The sequence below is a fragment of the Anthonomus grandis genome, chromosome 17, assembly GCF_022605725.1.
Source record: "Anthonomus grandis grandis chromosome 17, icAntGran1.3, whole genome shotgun sequence".
Lineage (NCBI taxonomy): Eukaryota > Metazoa > Arthropoda > Insecta > Coleoptera > Curculionidae > Anthonomus > Anthonomus grandis.
The window spans coordinates 12,005,370-12,023,774 of record NC_065562.1 but is presented as its reverse complement, the minus strand read 5'-3'; the positions used below and the strand labels follow the sequence as shown (position 1 = coordinate 12,023,774).

At 28.2% G+C, this 18,405-nt stretch overlaps 1 protein-coding gene across 2 annotated transcripts in view; it reads left to right on the top strand.

Moving 5' to 3' along the window:
- The window catches only part of LOC126746083 (uncharacterized), a 431,438-nt gene that overhangs the window by 320,249 nt on the left and 92,784 nt on the right, over positions 1-18,405 (top strand). For both annotated transcript variants that reach the window (XM_050454188.1, XM_050454187.1), the window contains one exon: positions 14,889-15,030. In XM_050454188.1, the coding sequence (XP_050310145.1) occupies positions 14,889-15,030 (142 nt within the window). The remainder of the gene's footprint in view (positions 1-14,888; positions 15,031-18,405) is intronic.

The following is an 18,405-nucleotide window of genomic DNA, read 5'->3' as shown; positions in this document are numbered from 1 at the left end:
ATCCGAGTCTGGAAAAAGTCCACAGAGACCAGGATTAAAAAATCTTTATTTCATGATAGACCTAGACTATTTAAAATTGCCTGGAATAACTAAACAAGGACGTTGTTGTGTAAAAACAAAAAAAACTTCCTTTTGCAAATAATTAATAAAAATTTAATTAGAAATTAATTATTCCAAGCACTTGCTGTAATGCTGTAATGTATGGCACTGGATTCACATTAATTACTTGAAGACTTAATCAAGATAAGTCTGTATATTAGAATTTTTTTATTTATTTGCACCAAATAAAAGAAAGTATGAGAAAACCTTAAAATATGGTGAGAAGTAAATTATTCCTAATATTTTTAAACAACCCAATTAAATAAAATCGTATTTGTTTATAAATTATTAAAGTCGTTAATGTTATGAACCCCTATATATTTGTAATATTTGCAATTTGCATAAATGCTCTTTTAGAACTTAACATTTTATTAAATGCAAACTGTTTAAAATTACGAATAATGCTTTACATTTACAAAATTAAAATTAAAATATCCTTGTTTTCAAATTTCCGCTGTAAATATGATATAAGCAGAATTTCTGTTAATTTCGTAACATATCCTGTATAATTAGGAACGTTATAAAAAATATAAATTATCCTCTTAATCCTTTTACTTAAACATAAAAATTTCGTAGAAAAATTAACGAATTTTTAAATGTATTTGCTCATACAATAAAAATATCCATTTAAGTTATGCATAAAATTAACATTTATTTCAATCTTAAACTAAGTACCACATTTCTTTAAGGCGATTGGTCTATTATTATCTTAGAATTTTAAAAAGATACAAAGTATGCAAGCTGTGTCATTAAAGTCTTTTTAGGTATATTTCGTTTATGATCCTATTGCTAATGATCAGGATATGAGAATGAACCATTGTATTTTGCCAAAGGCCTTCTTAAACTCCACTAGACATACAACTATGTTACAGCTTATATATCGACAACGTTCTGAAAGGGATTATATGGTAAATAGTAGTATCATGTTCTTAGTTATAGTACATCTATAAACTTTTTTATATATTTCTTCTATCTACAATATTCCATGCATCTCGCTCATATTTTCAATACCCTTCCTGCATAAACCACTTAATTAAATATATTAATTTTGTTATGCTGTTTATCGAGTTTTTCTATTTCAGCACATTTTTTTGCTTCTGCTAATTTATTTTATAAAATTTTATAATATTGTTCTTTCTTATTTTAATATTGCCTTCTTTGTTACTTCATCTTCTACCTTCAGTTTTATACTGTTCTTAGGTCTTCTAGTTTCCTTCGTTTTTCTGCTGGCTTCAGTTTTCCCTCTTGCATCACCTCCTGCATTGCAGAGAAAAGAGAAATATGAAATAGGCCCGTAGAAATAGTGCAAAGTAATATATGCACCCGATAGTAATTCTATAGGTTCCGTATATTGAATTTTTTTATTAAGACAAGCTTTGTTTGTAAAGTGTCTTTAATGTAATTTAGTAAGAAGAATTTTACTGTCTTTTGGTCTGATAGCTATTAATTGTCTCTGTCCTTGGTTTGTTATTATTTTTAATTTGTGTAAATGACTAACATCTACAGTGAATCATAGACACTGCACTTCTTTAATCATTATATTTTTGATAGCATTATTAACAACATCTCGGGTTTTAAACCATAAAGCTTTATTTGACTTTGACTTTTGCCTTTATTAACATAAAAAACATAGCACTGATTTTTAAAAAATTTATAAATCATAACAAAATGTATTAATTGCTATACAATAAATTTCTTTAAAAAATATGCAGAATAGCATAATTTAAGTTAGAGAATAAATTCTATAAATAATAAAAATAACAATAAAATATTAAACTTACTAGTGCAAACATAGTTACTAGGTCCCGATGAACTGAGTTAAATTTGGAAATAATTAAGTTATCAAATTAAAAAAAAATCAATATATTTTTTCTTTCATAATTAAACGAAAAATGTTTATATCCCCTCATTCTCCTATTTACAGTTTAATTTTTTAAATAATTTTTTTTGACATAAATATTATATTAATGAATATCCTCACTAAAAGATTAAAAAAAAACATGCTAGTAAATTAGGATTAATAAATAAAACACTCCTTAGTTTAAACTGGGATTCCTGAGTATAGATTTGAGGGTAGAAATGTGTATGAATTTTAATTAGAACGCATCACTTATTTCACTAATAATTAAACGAATAGTATAATTAAGTCTCGCCTTATCCTATTTTTAATGACAATGTTAAAAAATAATAAATTAAAATAAATTTAAATTCCTTGGCTCCATATTTTTAAAATGTCTTGAAATAATGAAAAGAATCCTTAAGGATACAAATCTTAACAAATTTGTTAAACATACATAGCAAATGTAGATTTTAAGGAACAAATTACCACACAATTGCTCTGTAATTACCTAAAACCTATTAATTTTAATGAATAAATCTGCGAGGAAATATTGGAAATTAAAAATCTTTTTGCTATAAGAGTCACAATTTTAAACTTCAAAATTAGCAGAATAATAAGGAAGATAATAGAAAGAACAAATAGAAGTAGATGAATAATAATAAATAATAGCCCTCATAATAAAACCAATAAAACAGTATAAAAAATATAAACATTAAAATGTTTGATATAAAAATAACTAGGAAAATAAAAAATTAATCTGCAATAAAATTTTCGCCAATAACATGGGGGGGCCTGAAGAATTTGCTTTTTATTCAATGGACTGTACTGCAAAAAATTACCTATAACATGTATTTTTCCTGATCTTTTGAAAATAAATATTTCTTTATTTTGAATGCCTTCGAAATTACGATTTACAACAATTATCGATTAAAATTAATTTTAATAGTTTACTTTTCACATTTTAAATCATGGCTTCTAGATGGCGCCATAGATACTCATTCCAAAACACGTGCCATAATGAATATTCTCGCACGGAATACATACTAAATTCAAATTCTTACTTTATGATAAAAAAATCAAACATCAAACTGCTTAAGAACCGATTTACGACAAACTTGTAATAGCAAATGAAACTTTAACATGTGAGCACTTAATGCAAGCACGCGATACCGGCTTCCTCACACGACAATTCCAAGTCTAAATATTAAAATTTGCATATTAAGTGTATTAGGTAGGAAATTGATAAGCTATTTAGATTTCGTGGTGCGATAACTGTTTAATAAGTGACTGGGCGCATTAGAATTAAACGTATCACGTGTGACTTTAAGACCTTTTTTATTATAGAAATCGGCCGGAGGGTTTAAACGGAAAACCACATTCCTCTGTCCATCAAAACATTGTCATTTCAGCTGTACCCTTTCAGAGAGCCGGAGGCGAAAAAAAAGAAGGAAAACGAAAACCCTCTTCTCTTAAAACACATTGCTGGAGTAAAACCGAGGGTGACATCATTACCCCGGTTAAGGGCGGCATTAGGCCTCCACATCACACTCAGCGGAGCCCTTTCACATTTTTCTTCATTGTACCCGGCCTAACAAAGTAAGTTTGCTGCCGGCGGCGATTGAAAGTTTTCTTTCGCGTGACTTTGAGGTTATAACAATACCGTAAAACCTCAATAGAAAATTGAGTTTTCACCGAAAAAGAGAAATATTGTTATGAAAATATTGCCGTATTGGCTTAAGTAACAGAAAATGGTCTTGCCTCTTGCATTCGTTATATTATGATTTATTATTTGTTGCTTTAGGCGTTATATGATATAATAAGTAATCCGTCTGGTATTTTCACTTGTTAGTCGAAAAAATTTATTTAAAAAGCGTTTTTAATATGAAGTTTAGTATTAATTTATTCCTGCCTCTTTATAAGAAGATTTGAACAACTTTAATTTGGAATAATTAGAATTCCTCTTAATTAATTTTTTTATTTTGTCATTATGTTTTTGTTGTTTTATTTTCTTCAAAATAATAGATATTTTACATAATTTTTTATAAGTTACCAAATTTAAAAGAAATGCAAAGAAATTATATAAAAAAAATCATTATACTTTTGGTTTTATTTGAAATAAAAATGTTTAATTGTGTATCAAAATAATTATTAAATTGATATATTTTAAGCATGTATGTAGCAAATCATATTTTATTTTCGTTAAATATATTTTTAATCAAATTTTTTAGTAAATTTTTTGTTTTGGTACCTATATTTCTCAAGCGTATATTGTGAAGGTATAAAAAACTAAACTGTAGAATATACGTATATCATATACGATTCTGTTTACAAAAGGGAGAACATTTCGGCAATTAAAAAAATTGACACGGAATTTGCATCTGTAGTGTTTAAATTCGATTACTAAACTTCAAGTATTTGATGAAATTCTTTTGAAAAATCACTGTTTTTCTATATATAAAATTGTATATAAAATTATTGTTATTAAATTAAATATTATATTATACCATTCTGGTACTACATCTAGCACATCTTCGTCTTGTAGTCCTTACAGGCTGATGATCTGATGACGTGAAACCTACTTCGTCTGGTACTACTCTTTTTATTTTCTTGAAAGCTTCCGATTGCGTTTCATGATCTGCACTGATTTGGACGTATCGTTCTACCAATAACCTATCAACAACTCTTCGATGAAAATCTTTTAGGGGTAACCTTTTGAGACCTCTAAGTCGATAGAGAGTGAACGAATTGACGGACGCAGCAATCAATGAAATGGAAAAAAATTCTCATCCACCATTTTTTACTTTTACGATCTAGCTCATAAGATGATTTTGCCAGAGGACAAGGAACAGGGATTTTACTACCATCCTTTTGTTTTCGTTGCACAGAGCTTTTGACCGTTGGATCATGATAATTCGTTAAAATATGAACTGCTTTTTTGTCTTTCCATTTAATCAAACTGATCCCATCAGAACTTATTGAATAATCATATTCACCTTGCTTCAAAAGTTTATCTTTAGTCATTTTTGGAAGATGTTTTCTGTTCGACTGAACTGTACCACATGCATGAATCCTTCGTTCTTTGAGAATTTTCAATAACATATACGAGTTGAAAAAGTTATCACAGAAAAGCAAGTGAGTTTTTTGTTGGAGATTCTCGGTAAGTCTAAGTATTACCTCTTCCCCCAACGAATATTCCCCGTAGTCATCGGTTTTACCAGTATAAATATCAAAGTCATATAAATATGCATTTAAGTCAGCCAAAGTCCAAATTTTGTAGCCTCGTTTTATAGGCTTTTTTGGCATATATTGCTTCAACGTACTTCGCCTTTTAAATTTTACCATTGATTCATCGATTGCGATGTTTTTTGTACAATCATAATATTTTTTTAAAATTCTCCTTAATTTTATCTATAAAGGGCCTAACCTTATACAGTTTATCGAATCCTGCATCCCCTTTTTTTGGCATTACGTTATTGTCATTGAGGTGAACGTGGCTAAGCAACCAACCAAATCTATTTATAGCCATAAACTGGGAAATCTAATTATCGTGCATGTCTTTATCGACACTCCAATAGTCTCTATAACTAGGTAGTGGTTTGATTCCCATGAGAATATTAAGACCAAGGAAAACCTTCATTTCTTTTGTATTTGTAGGATTATATTTTTTGTGATTTTTTTTTAATTCTTGTTTAGCATAGAGGTTTGTTTGAAAAACAATGTCTTCTATAAGCTCGTCACTTATAAACAGTTTAAAAAAGAAGTAAGGTGACAACAGGTGATCTTCCTTTTGTAGTAACTCAAGACATAAACCTTGATTCTCAGTCTCAGTAAACGGCTGGGCCGGGTTAATTAGATGTACATTTTGAGTATACCATAAAACTTTAGGTAGTTGATTATTTGATTTTTGTAAATATTTTGAAAGTGTCATCATCACTACTGATCATAATATCATTAGGCTGTATTTCACAGAAATCATTTTCATTATCGGACTCTTCTGAAATAATTGATTCCTGATCACTTGGAACTTTATCTATCATTTCTAATTCGTCGTAGAACTCTTTTTCAATCATATCGACCAATTTTAAGTCCATAGGATATTTACCTGCTGCCAGCGAAAGCCATAGCCTGAAAAAAGAATTTGCATAGTGGTACAAATTAAAATTGGGACTCATTAAAATTATGTTTTTTTCAAACCATAATCCTTGTTTGTGTTTTTTTACATAAATATATACATCATAAAACGCAAATGAAATACAGAATAATTTGAAATGCTTACCTTATCAAAATAAAAACAACACTAAATATTTATAAACAAAAACACGTGCTTCCTGCAACATCTAATGCGTTTGACCAGTCAAGACAGGAAATATTTATGCAGTATAGTAAAAATCCGCATCCATGTCCGTTAAATATATGGTAGGAATATATGTCGCTGTGCCGAACAGAAAAATGAATTTGAAAGGTGGTTTATTTTTTGTACCACTATACATCTTTTAGCTATTTATTTGTGGTACGATTTATGTACTATGAATAAATAGCTAACTATTATAAGCACCCATTAAGAGGGAGAGTTATACAGGCAAATTCCATTATAAAACATTGGTTTTTGCAATGCTGTTGTTCTTAACATTAAAATATTAAAATATTATTTTAATCGCAAACTGTACAGGTCGTAAGGGAGTGATCTAGTTTACCATAGCAATAAAGCTTATTACCATAGCGAGTAAGTTATAGTAAGTTTCGTTTACTTAAATTACTTTCGCCAGAACTTAGTAGTAAGAATAAACTACTATCAACTTACGTAACAAATTAAATAGAAGTCCCTTGCTTAAAAAAAACTTACAGCTTTTGTTTAAATATAAATAAAAAAAAATAACACAGTTGAATAAATTAGAAAATAACTAATGAATGATGTCGCGACTTAAAAAAAAACGATTAGCGAATAAAATTTTAATAGACGATAAGTAATAATAATTTAAAAGAAACAGAAATTTAATTTAAAAAAATAAACGTGAATTAACTAATTACTTTAACAATTATTGGTAATCCCACAATACAAAGTGGTCAAAGATTTATTTTTATTTTCCGTTTTTTCTGCATCATTTCCCAAACAAAAATAGGTACCTTATGTTTATATACCATTAATCCTAAAGAACAAGTTCTTAAGGAGGTGTTGGCCATCTGCGTGTCTTTTATGACTTTCAAAGGCTGATGACTTTTTGTACGACCTTGTATTATATTTTTGGTTAATGAACTGAATTCCTTAATAATTTTAACGCGGAAAAGGTACTTTATTAGATGTCGCTAGGAGTAACCATTTTCGAATTTTTTGAGTGTATTAAAAAACTGAAAAATTTCTGTAAAATAACCAAATCAAAATCACAATGAATGTTGGAAATGTCCACATCCTCTCTGTATACTACTCATTAATTTGCTCTTTAGAAAACTCCTGTACTCTTTAGAAAACTGGACTATTTTTCAAAATACGATTCATCGTTCTACAAGAGTATTATTATTTGATGCTTCAGTTCTTCATTTTGAATAGCAAACACCTATAACTAAGGTTTTTACTCCTGTTATGTCCTTTTATGGTCCCAAAGAGAACAATTCAAACTATTAAGGCCAGACGTTATATATTGTCTATACAAGAACGACCAGTACGAAAGCCACTCTGATCTTTAGCGTCTTTCCAACATCTTCAGTTTGGCTTTTATTTATCGAGCATGAAAATTACAAAATATAGGCATAAAAAAATATGATATTTCCTGCTGCATAGAAACTGAAATACTACCAGAAGAAATCAAAAAACATGACAGCGGTATGAAAATAAATATTTTTGTAATATTCCTTGATCCAGTCTATATTTATTAAGTCCTACTTAATAAATATAAGACTTAAAATACTCAATTTAAATTTCGGACAATAGGAAAAATAACAGAGATATAATTTTTTGCTTATTACTTATAAAAGTTTTTCCACATTTTCTTTTTTCGTATTTAAAAACAAAAAAAAAGATTTTCAAAAAAAATATTTGCTACGATACAAAAATGATACAAATGTTTCTATTTTATAATAACAAATTGTGATGATATATTTTTTAAATTAATTTAAGGGTTCCTTAGAATAGAGAAAAATTATTTCATATTAATTTTGCATAACAAAATAAATTAGTCTTAGAATTCCTTACCTATATCTATAAAAAATATATATTTATCCCATAATTGTTGAAAAAAGTTAATGACAAAATTTTTGTTTTGAATAAAAGACAAGATTTTTTTGTAACAATTAAAAACAAATTAAATTTAAACCTATTTTTACGTAGAGCTTTTATTAAATACCTTTTTTCTTAGTCATGTATGTTTTCTGAAACAAATAAAAAAGTAATTTTTAAATAAAAAACTCAAAACCAAAAATTGCCATATAATTTAGATTATTTTTGTACTTTTAGGATAATAAAGAAAAATGTATGTATGTCAAATATTTCTTTTTCAAAAATAGGGACGTTTGCCCACTTTTTTGGCAATTGCGCTATTCTTAAAATATGATAAAACTTATTTTGGTAATTATTTATATTTTTTAATAAATTTAAAGTAGGAGTGACATTTATGATCTAAAAAAAAAACAAAAATCCTACTAATTTAGAAAGAATATGTAGGATTAAAGATTTTTAGTATTTTATCTCACTGCATACAAAATATAATAAAAAAAGTATTTTTAAAATTATACTTCTTATTATTTTATAATTTCTGTAACTTTTTTTAAGGCGTAGGTATGCATTTTTTGAAAAAATTCAATGCTAAATTCAAACCATTCCTTTAATTTTCTGGTTTAAAAATTAAAGGAATCGAATGAAAAAAAAATAGTTTAAAACTCTTTTTAGCTGATCTGAATATTTACCTAAAAAAATTAAAGCCAATGCTGGTGTTAAATCAAGTTTTATTGAAATTTTCGCTATAATATTTCCAAACATAAATCTTTTTATATTTTTTTAGTTTAATTAAACTTTTTTTAGTTGACGTAAAAACAGTTTTTCAGAAAATAATCCATTTAAAAAATGAAAATTATTTCTCACTCTGTAACTTATGAAAAATTGCTCCTTTAGAATATTTCCCCATTGTACGTAAATAAAAAATTTCTTTTTATTAATATAGCTTTAGTTATTCCATACTTTGTATTTTTTTTTCATTTGGGTACCTTTGCTTTGATCACCTAAGTAATCAAGTCTAATCCTCTCAGGGATATCTAAAAACATATAGTGACCAAAAATGTCGTCTAATTTAGAAATGAAATACTATTCAAAAACGGCTAAAATGAAACATCATGAAACCTTCCAGGCCGGGAGGTCTTATTTCATTGTTATCAATTTACATTTAGCGTGGCGCTACATAAATATTTAATATACGCAAACCGCTAAGGCCCTTATTAAATTAAGCAAATAATATTTCTCACAAAACGTTGGTGTATGCATATTATAGGACAAAGGTAGATAACGGTGTGCAGACCCACTTACATAGCTAATTAGATGGCCACTCTATCTGGAAACTGGTCCCCTGGGATGGCTTATCTGCAGTTCTATCAGGAAAGTCGCTTTATGGGTCCCATAAAATTCCAGCCGCCATAAACTGGCTCTGCTTGTGTAAAAACAGAATTGGCCTCGTCTGCTGCCGTCCTGCTACGTAGTTATTCGTTGCTTTTTGACTCGCTAGTTTAATGGTCTTGCATATTTTAGTACAATACCCTCTAGTCTAGTTGTTTTTTTAATTAAGCCCGCGATTTTATTTTAAATATTAAAAATATAAGACGTTAAAAGGATAATTAGGTCATTAAGGAGCATTAAATCATTGCTGTAATTGAAAACTTTAAGACAACATTAATAAGGTGACAAAATGTCGTTTAGAAATTTTAAAAAAATCCCGGAAAAAGAACTAAATTCTCTATAAATTGTTTTTACTTTACAAACTAAAAGATAATTTATAAAAACAACTTTTATTCCCTATAATATGCTATCGTTTCGTCTTTTAGAAATCATTTTTCATTTTATTTTGAAAAAAGTCTATTTTATCCATATCTTATTATTTATTTGTATTTTAATAATTTATTCCACTAAAGTACATCATTCTCACCTAAAAAATTATTAAAATACTTATAAATAATAAATAATGATATGGGTGCCAAAAGTTATATTTCGGGGTCGTACGTATGCAAGATCGATGGCAATGTTACTGTACTATTCTTATTAAAGTTTACTAAGTATAACTGACCAAACGTAAGTAAAAATTGTATTACATTAAATTTTAAGAGTTCAAATAGCTCATTTAGATTAAAGATTGAAACCTCAAAAAAGGAGTCTTTACTAAATTCAGACTTATGGCCAGATTTAATTTTTTTTTAAGTCAACGCATTCCTTAACTAAGACTAGAAATGAATTTCTGCAATAATTAATGTTTATTAAATGCACATAATTTGCGAAATATACACTGAAAAATTAGGTTTTTTCGTCACAACTCAAACCTAGTTTAGTAGGTATTTGTGAACATAAGTTAAATCAATATGAACAACATTTTTACAACATTAAGAAGTACAACCTTATAAGCTGCTATTGTCGATACTGAAAAAGGAGGCCTGAAAATATTTACTTTAAAGTAAGTCTATCGTTTTAAATGGGGATAGTAGTGCGCAAAATTTGCAATATGCATATTGTTAACGACAAAAAGGTATAAGTCCGAAAATGATTATATTTTGACCAATAATAACTGCTATAATAAATCGACCACAAGAACCCCTAGATTTTCTGATCGTCGTGAAAACCTGTCGTGAAAACTTAACCTAGGTAAAGTTGTCAATGGTATTAAAAAAAGATTAAGCAGATGATTATTTTCAGATTAAAATGAAGCAAAATTTTATAATTGTGTATTTTTTCAAACTTAAGTTTTCACAATGTGTACTATGCCAGTGACGTCGCTCGAAGAAAAATGTTAAGTATTTTTTAACATTAACCAAAAAACGTCTTTCATTATCAGTAAATAAAGCAAAAATAGGAGCATGAATACTTGGATTACAGCCGGCATATTTACTACGTTCAAAGAACTAAAAAAATCTGAATTGACTACCAAGTTAGTAAAGGCCCTAAGCTAACAATTAATTATAACGACCTTAACAAAAACTATGAAACATTTATAAAAAAATTAAAACGCGATACTAAAAATAGGTTTAAGAAAATCTTTATATAAGCAAATAAATAGAAATAAATAGTTTACAAATTATCCTAAATTTATAAATACAACAATACAACTTCAATTTTACTATTTACTTAAATAGAGTCATCTAAATGAAGTATAAAGCATTGGTACTGGAAACTATACGTTTTTAATACATTGCAAGGTCTCAATAGTAGTGATCGAGAACATTTATGAATTGTGTTAACATTTTTCATATGTGGAGGTCAGCAATTGAAAGCGGAGAAAGCCTCAGATATAGGATAATACAGAGTAATATTTGTTCTAACAGGGTTTAGATAAATATGATTGGATTGCCGAGTATAAAAACTATGAATTTCATTTTTGTAATTTATTAATTATTTTAAAAATCGTTTAACTTTGGGCAATTTTGAATACTGTATTTGTAAGCTAAATTCTTAACATTGAATACAATTAATAAGTATCTGTCGTATAACATATACTTTTAGTTTAGGAGTATTTGTATTTTAATAAAATTTGTTGCACAGTATATATCCCAGATTGAAATCAAATACCTCATTATGTATAACATTATAAATATGATACTTAGCTTTAAGAAAATCTCTGCATCTGCTAATCGCTCTTGTGACAAGTATAATTTTACTTTATGTGTATTTACTGTATTATTCCCAGTTTAAATAATCGTGTAAGATAAGCTCCAAATATTTGACAGTATCCGATTTTTGTAACTCGTAATTGTTGATTAAAGTATTCAGATTTGCTATGATTTTACTAATTTGCCTTATTATCAAATATTTATATATATCAAGTAAAATTATTTTGTAAAATCCATCTACCATAGTACCATAGTATAAATTGCGATCATCATAAAAAAATCGACACTAAATAAGCCAACTAAAGGCTTAACACAAATAATATATACCATACGGTTCCTAATACGAATCTCTGCAGAACTTTACACTTATTGAACAAAATTAAACTAGAAGTCTCATCTATTGCTACGTATTATTAACGATTATTCAAATAAGACTTTAACACATATATAGTACTATGGCAGCCTCCAGTTAATACTTTATTGTGTAATTTATACAATAATACTTTATTGTATAAATGTACCTCCAGTTAATAGTTTATTGACAAGGGAAGCTAAGACAGCAAAAGAATGTTGATATGTTAGATCCTTAACGTCGTAAATGGTTATGCTATCATGGTCTCGGGCAGCATTAGATTTACGGTTTGTTTAAATATTCTTTATTTCACTTTTATCTATAGGGGTAATAAAATAGCTATGCTTATATGACACTTCATTAAACATCGTATAATTATCAAAATTTTGTTTTTGTACTTATACTTCCTAAGCAATATCAGTACAAACAGTTGAATTATTTGCTTAGCCCCTTTGCGAAAAAGTACTGAATATTTTATTAACTTACACAAAAAATTGTTTTCTCACTCTTTTCTTTAAATTTTTATGTTACTTTGATCTGGAGAGCAGAACTAAACCACATTAGGGCCAACACTACCAAAGTAAAAAGCTGATGAAAAATACTCCGCAACATTTGCACTTGTCGCCAGATTAATGGATAAACTTTCGCGCTGCTCCACGGGCTTATATATTCATCTGTCGCGATAATATTCATCAAGCAAAACACAAAATTCCTGGTAATTTTATATCTGGATGTCATATACGAGCGTAGTCTACGACGTGTGTTCGACCCACTTTTTCCATCATATTATTTAAAATGTATTAAAACAGATGATAGAATATGTTTTGAAACTAACGGCTTTGTTTGGCAAGTCTATTCAGAGAATTTTGTAATTTATATGTCGTAACATATTTTATAGTAACATGTTTTATGTTTGGTAGATATTTTATACGTTGATTGCGGAAGTGAATTTTTAAAATGATTCCCATATTTTTACCAAGGCAAATAGTGGTGGTTTACTTAACTCTTAAGTTCAATTGGTGGAAATTATCCTAAAACATAATAAAACTGGAGTAATTAAACTTACTTGGTTAAAAGGACCAAAGCACTCATAGACGCGTGTACTCTACTTGGCTTGAAAGTTTCTAGTGAAATAAAAAAATTCCACTAGAGTTGCAATATCACTAAGTAAGAAGATTTTAAAAATATTTTTCGATTATTTTATTATTCTCCTGCATAATAATAATCATTTTACTTAGTACTAGGCAAACAGATATTTTTCTATGTCAATCTTACCGTACTCTACCATCAATGGTTTGATAAAACCTTATTCATATAACAATTGATCTTTTAAGCTACTTACAAAGATTAATGGAACAGAGGTTGTTACATTTATTTTACTTAGTAAAGTAAGGCAGAAAATAGTTATTAAATGAGCACTTTTTTGTATTAAAGCTAATTCAAACCAAAGTAAACAAAACTAAAGGTATGATGCCTGAGTTAACTTTTACTACTATTATTAAAAGAAGTGCGTTTCTCTTTGTAGATCCACCCTTTTTCTTCTTTTCACTGATAAACCAACAGTTTCAGACTTCCTATATTCACGTTCCATGGTAATATTACTAAATTATGAATAAAATTGTTACATGGAATTTTATATAAAGTTAATTACTTTATTACGATTTTCTTAAAAATTTATTAATTCTTTCATAAATACATTCTTAACCATTATTGTAATTAACAGAACTTTAAATTCTATTGCTCGTTTCCCACTATTCATTTAAGAATATCGGAAGTTTTTAATCTTTGTATACACCGATCATGGCACTTAATTCTCAAAATAACATAAATTCTATTTTTCAGTTAGCTTACGAGCAATGAAGACAATTACGGCAGACAAAAGCAATTTTTATAAACATTAAGTTTTAAAATAATGAAAGCATAAATAATCAAAAGTTTTAGCGCATGTCGGATGCTAACATTAAACAGGTTAAATATTTTTGGCACCTACCTTGTCCTGAAGAACCATAATGAGGTTTTCAGGAAAATGCAAAAAATTGCAGGAGAGTAAAAATAATTAAGGAAATCTTAATTGAACATACTGGTTTATTTACTACTCTGTAATTAATCTAGTACACACTAGCGCTTCCCCATTTATTTCGAAAAATCCTTCCTACGAAACATCAATATTTAAACAGCAAACTCAAACTATACATTTCTACATTTCCTATCTTGCATATTCCATGATAGCTAAATTGTATACATACACAAATTTTAGTCTGCGTCAGCCATGTTTTCCCTCGGGAGCATCTTTGGTAATGCATGCTAGTCTTGTACGATGCTCTGCCCTATTGGTCCCAGACAGATACGTATCGGAGTGATTTATACCGGGCGCTCAATGTTTTCGGGCCGTTTCTTGACCCAGTTCGCTTGTTTTTCAAATTATTTATTGCCTTTGAGATTTCGGAAAATATGGCCAAGTTATTTTCGGCTAAATAGGGCTTTTTGGGTAATGATTTATTTGGATAATATTTTTGACACAAAAAAGCTGAAACGCAAAAACGTCATATCAGGATATAGAAGCAATGGATGTGGCAGCCCTTAAAACTCGATCCTCTATCCTGACATTATTGTATTTTCTTTTTATTTATTTTAGGAAAATAATCTAATGTTTGCTAACCTAATTTTTGCATTCTGGGATAATTATATAAACTTTTCGAATATTGCTTACAGATTTTGGAATTCACAGTATCACACTGAAAATTATTATTGAGATTTAATCATATTTTTCTAACAATTTTAATTCCTATTTACTATTTTTTGCAGGTACTTGTTATTTTCCGGAACGATGGGAGGGTGCGTGGTTTCAAAGTGGAGTGCGATCACCAGTGATCATCGATGGACCACGACTTAGCACCAAAGGGCGTTGCCTGGGCTCAGATGGTGACAAGTTCTTAATGGTTGATGAGTAAGTAATTGTTTCCTTTATAATTTTATATTATGTATATAGTTTTCTCCGCAAGGATCAGTCTTGAGGCCTATTTTGTTTTTAATAAGTACAAAGTTTATCTGGTTTGCGGATGACACCACTATATCTATGTAAACCAGATCGATAAAAAATACACAGTTTGAAGTTAATTTTTACCATCCTGTTTTAACTTATATCACTCAACGTTAGATTTATGATAAAATATATATAATATATTGTACTCTGTAGCTCAATTGCTTACTTGATTCTGGCACTTGAGTCATAACAATCGAAACCCAGTGCCAAATCTTAACCCGAAATTTATTCAAGTGCCCATTTTAAAAACACTTGTACTAGAAAACGACGATCGTTACCCGAATTTTACAACTTCCGTTATGTCTGCGGCGTAGAGCAATATTGTGTTACGGTAGCCCTCTCAATGAATTTATTAGGATCGGACAACCCCTTGCGATATATTTTAGCGATCGTGTCAGTAGAACAGCTGGAATTCGGCCAGTGGTGAAATATAACTGGGGTTCAAACTATGGAGGTTTAATAGTCAGTTTTAATTTTAGATTGTCGCTTTGACGTGTTCCAGTTTTTTTTTCTTTGCTTTTTTTGGTTAAATCAGCGTGTGGAAAATGAATTTATTGGTAGAGCTTGTTTGAGTTAATTAATTGGGTTATTTATAGGAAGTCAGTGTACCGGGGGTGTCACGATCGATTAAGTTTATGGAAAATGAGATACTAAATGGTTTTTAAATTTGGGAAACACAGGATGAAGCACAAAATACGCGTTCGCGTTATATTTTTTACAATCGGGATAATTTATAGAAGTTTTTGTAATAAACTTTAGTTAACTTTCCTATTCGAGGGTAAATTGTAAAATATTTTTTTCGCACCGAATTCTACAGTGTATGACCGTATTTCTAAAAAACCAGAGGTAGGGGACTGTTTTGAAAGTTTTAATTTTTTGCTGTAAATTTGCAATTTTTTTAGTACTATGAAAATCTATTTTCAAAATTTTTTTAAGAATTTGACAAAATTGACTTGGACTGAGAAGAGTTGAACTTTCCGAAGATCAAATTCATACATATTTAAGTTTAACAAAAAAAAAGCGTTATCAGCGTTATTAGAGAATTTCGAATACAAATTTATCTGGAAACGTAGCTAAACATCAAGTTTTAAATGTAAACTCAATAAACGGTTTGATTGTTTACATTTTCAAACTGACCTGCTATCATTCATAAAAGGAATTGCGATTAAAAAATAATAATGTGCGGATCGAACCTTTAGAATTTTTTTCTCACATAAGCAATTTAACAAAGAAAAGATTTTAAAAAGAAATTAAACTATTGATTCATCAGAGAGCCAAAAAGAATAAATAGAATAACTTATAGTTAAAATATTACCAGGAAAAAATCAAATCAAATAAACCTAAACAGTTCGTCCAGAGAATTCTGAATACAACTTCATCTGGAAACGTAGATAAACATGGAATTTTAGATAAAAACTATAAAGAAAGGTTTTTATTTCACATTTTTAGACTGACCTGCCATATTATTTTTTTTTACAAATTTACATAAGGTTAACATTTTCTAAAATCTCAAACTGATCGCCATCATTCAAAAAAGGAATTGCGATTAAATAGTTGAATTTAAAATGTAGACGAAATGCATGGAAATGATTAACTTGAACTGAAAAGCATTGGACATTTTTAGAATTAAACGCAAAACTATTTACGTTAATAATAATTCGAAGCTAAAGTTAATTTACCAAAAAAAAAATCAGTTGCGTTTCTAGAGAATTCAGAATGTAAATTTACCTAAAGACGTAGATAAACATCGACTTCAAAATAAAAACTCAATGAAAGACTTTATTGCTCACATTTTCAAATTGGTCTTTTATCACCTAGAAAAGAAATTGTAGAAGAAAACATTATGTATGAATCGAACCTCTGGAATTTTTCTTCTCATACAAGCAGTTTAATAAAAAATAAATAGATTTCTCAAAAGTGGTAAACTATTAATTCATCAGAGAGCCAGGAAAAATAAAATAATTACTTAAAAGTAAAATACTGTTGTGAATAAAACAAATCCAACGAACCTAAAAAGTCTTTCCAGAGAATTGAAAATACAAATTTATCTGGAAACGTAGGTAAACATCGAATTTTAAATATAAACTCAATGAAGAGCTTTATACTTTACATTTTTAAACTGACCTGGTATATTATTTTTAGTCAAAAATTCAAAATAAAATATTTCTTTACTTAAAACAACCAAAAATTAAAGACATTTCAAAAAACTGCCAGTTTAGTTGACAAATCTAGATGCTATTTTGTTCTTTGAAATTTGTAGAAAACGGTAAAGGTATCATAAAACCAATCCAATACTCATGAAATCAGATCGTTTATTAATAAACTCTTGCTTGAGATTTACATAACAGTTTTTTAATTAAGAATTAAAGCAGTCAGACTTAATATATTATAAATTGTAAAAGATTAAATGGTTACTGTGACGTAGGAATGAAACACATTTTCAAAGCCGAGGTGTAACACGTATATGAGTTCCGCAGCCTGGTAAGAAAATTTTTCGTTACGTTTATTATATGGCGAATATTTATTTTTCATGTTAATTTAATTTAAAACATACCTCTATTAAAGTCATTCTTAATATATTTTATATTCAAATAATAGTAATAACACTTCAACATTAGCTGAATATTAAGAAAAATATTTTTTAGATTTCATGTTTATAGAAACTAAAAACAACTTATCAAACTTTTTAAATTAATGCTGAGATAAATATTTCATTACGTTTATGCTCTACTGCTCTACTTTTACTTAGTTAGAGTTTTAAAATTATTGCTGGAATTATTAATTTATTAATTTGAAGCCAAAAGGTAAAAATAAACTTGTACCTATTAAATGTTTTAAGTCAAGACTAAGATAAATATTTGTATTATTTTAAGCTGATAAAGAATAAAATATATTTTTTTTGGTTACTTCTAAAGTAATAAACTTTTTAAGTGAAATTAAAGTGAAGAAATATTTTTCTTTTAAATTTGAAAATATCTTTTAAATAGCTTAGAAATATATGTTCACCTTACATGTATCACTTCCAAGCAGATAAGTGTAACAAAGAACTTTTTCGATAAACTTAGGTAATTTTTTTAATATTGACAATATTACTTCATCATATTTATTTTTATAGATATAAATAGAATACATTTTACAAGTTTCAGATAGTGGAACCATTTTAATCAGTACTAAAATAAATATTCTATCAATCTGAATCTTAGTAAGAATCAAATTTACCAATTCAGGATTGTAAAACCTTTTAAATCACTGCTGAGAAAAATATTTTATGCACGAAAA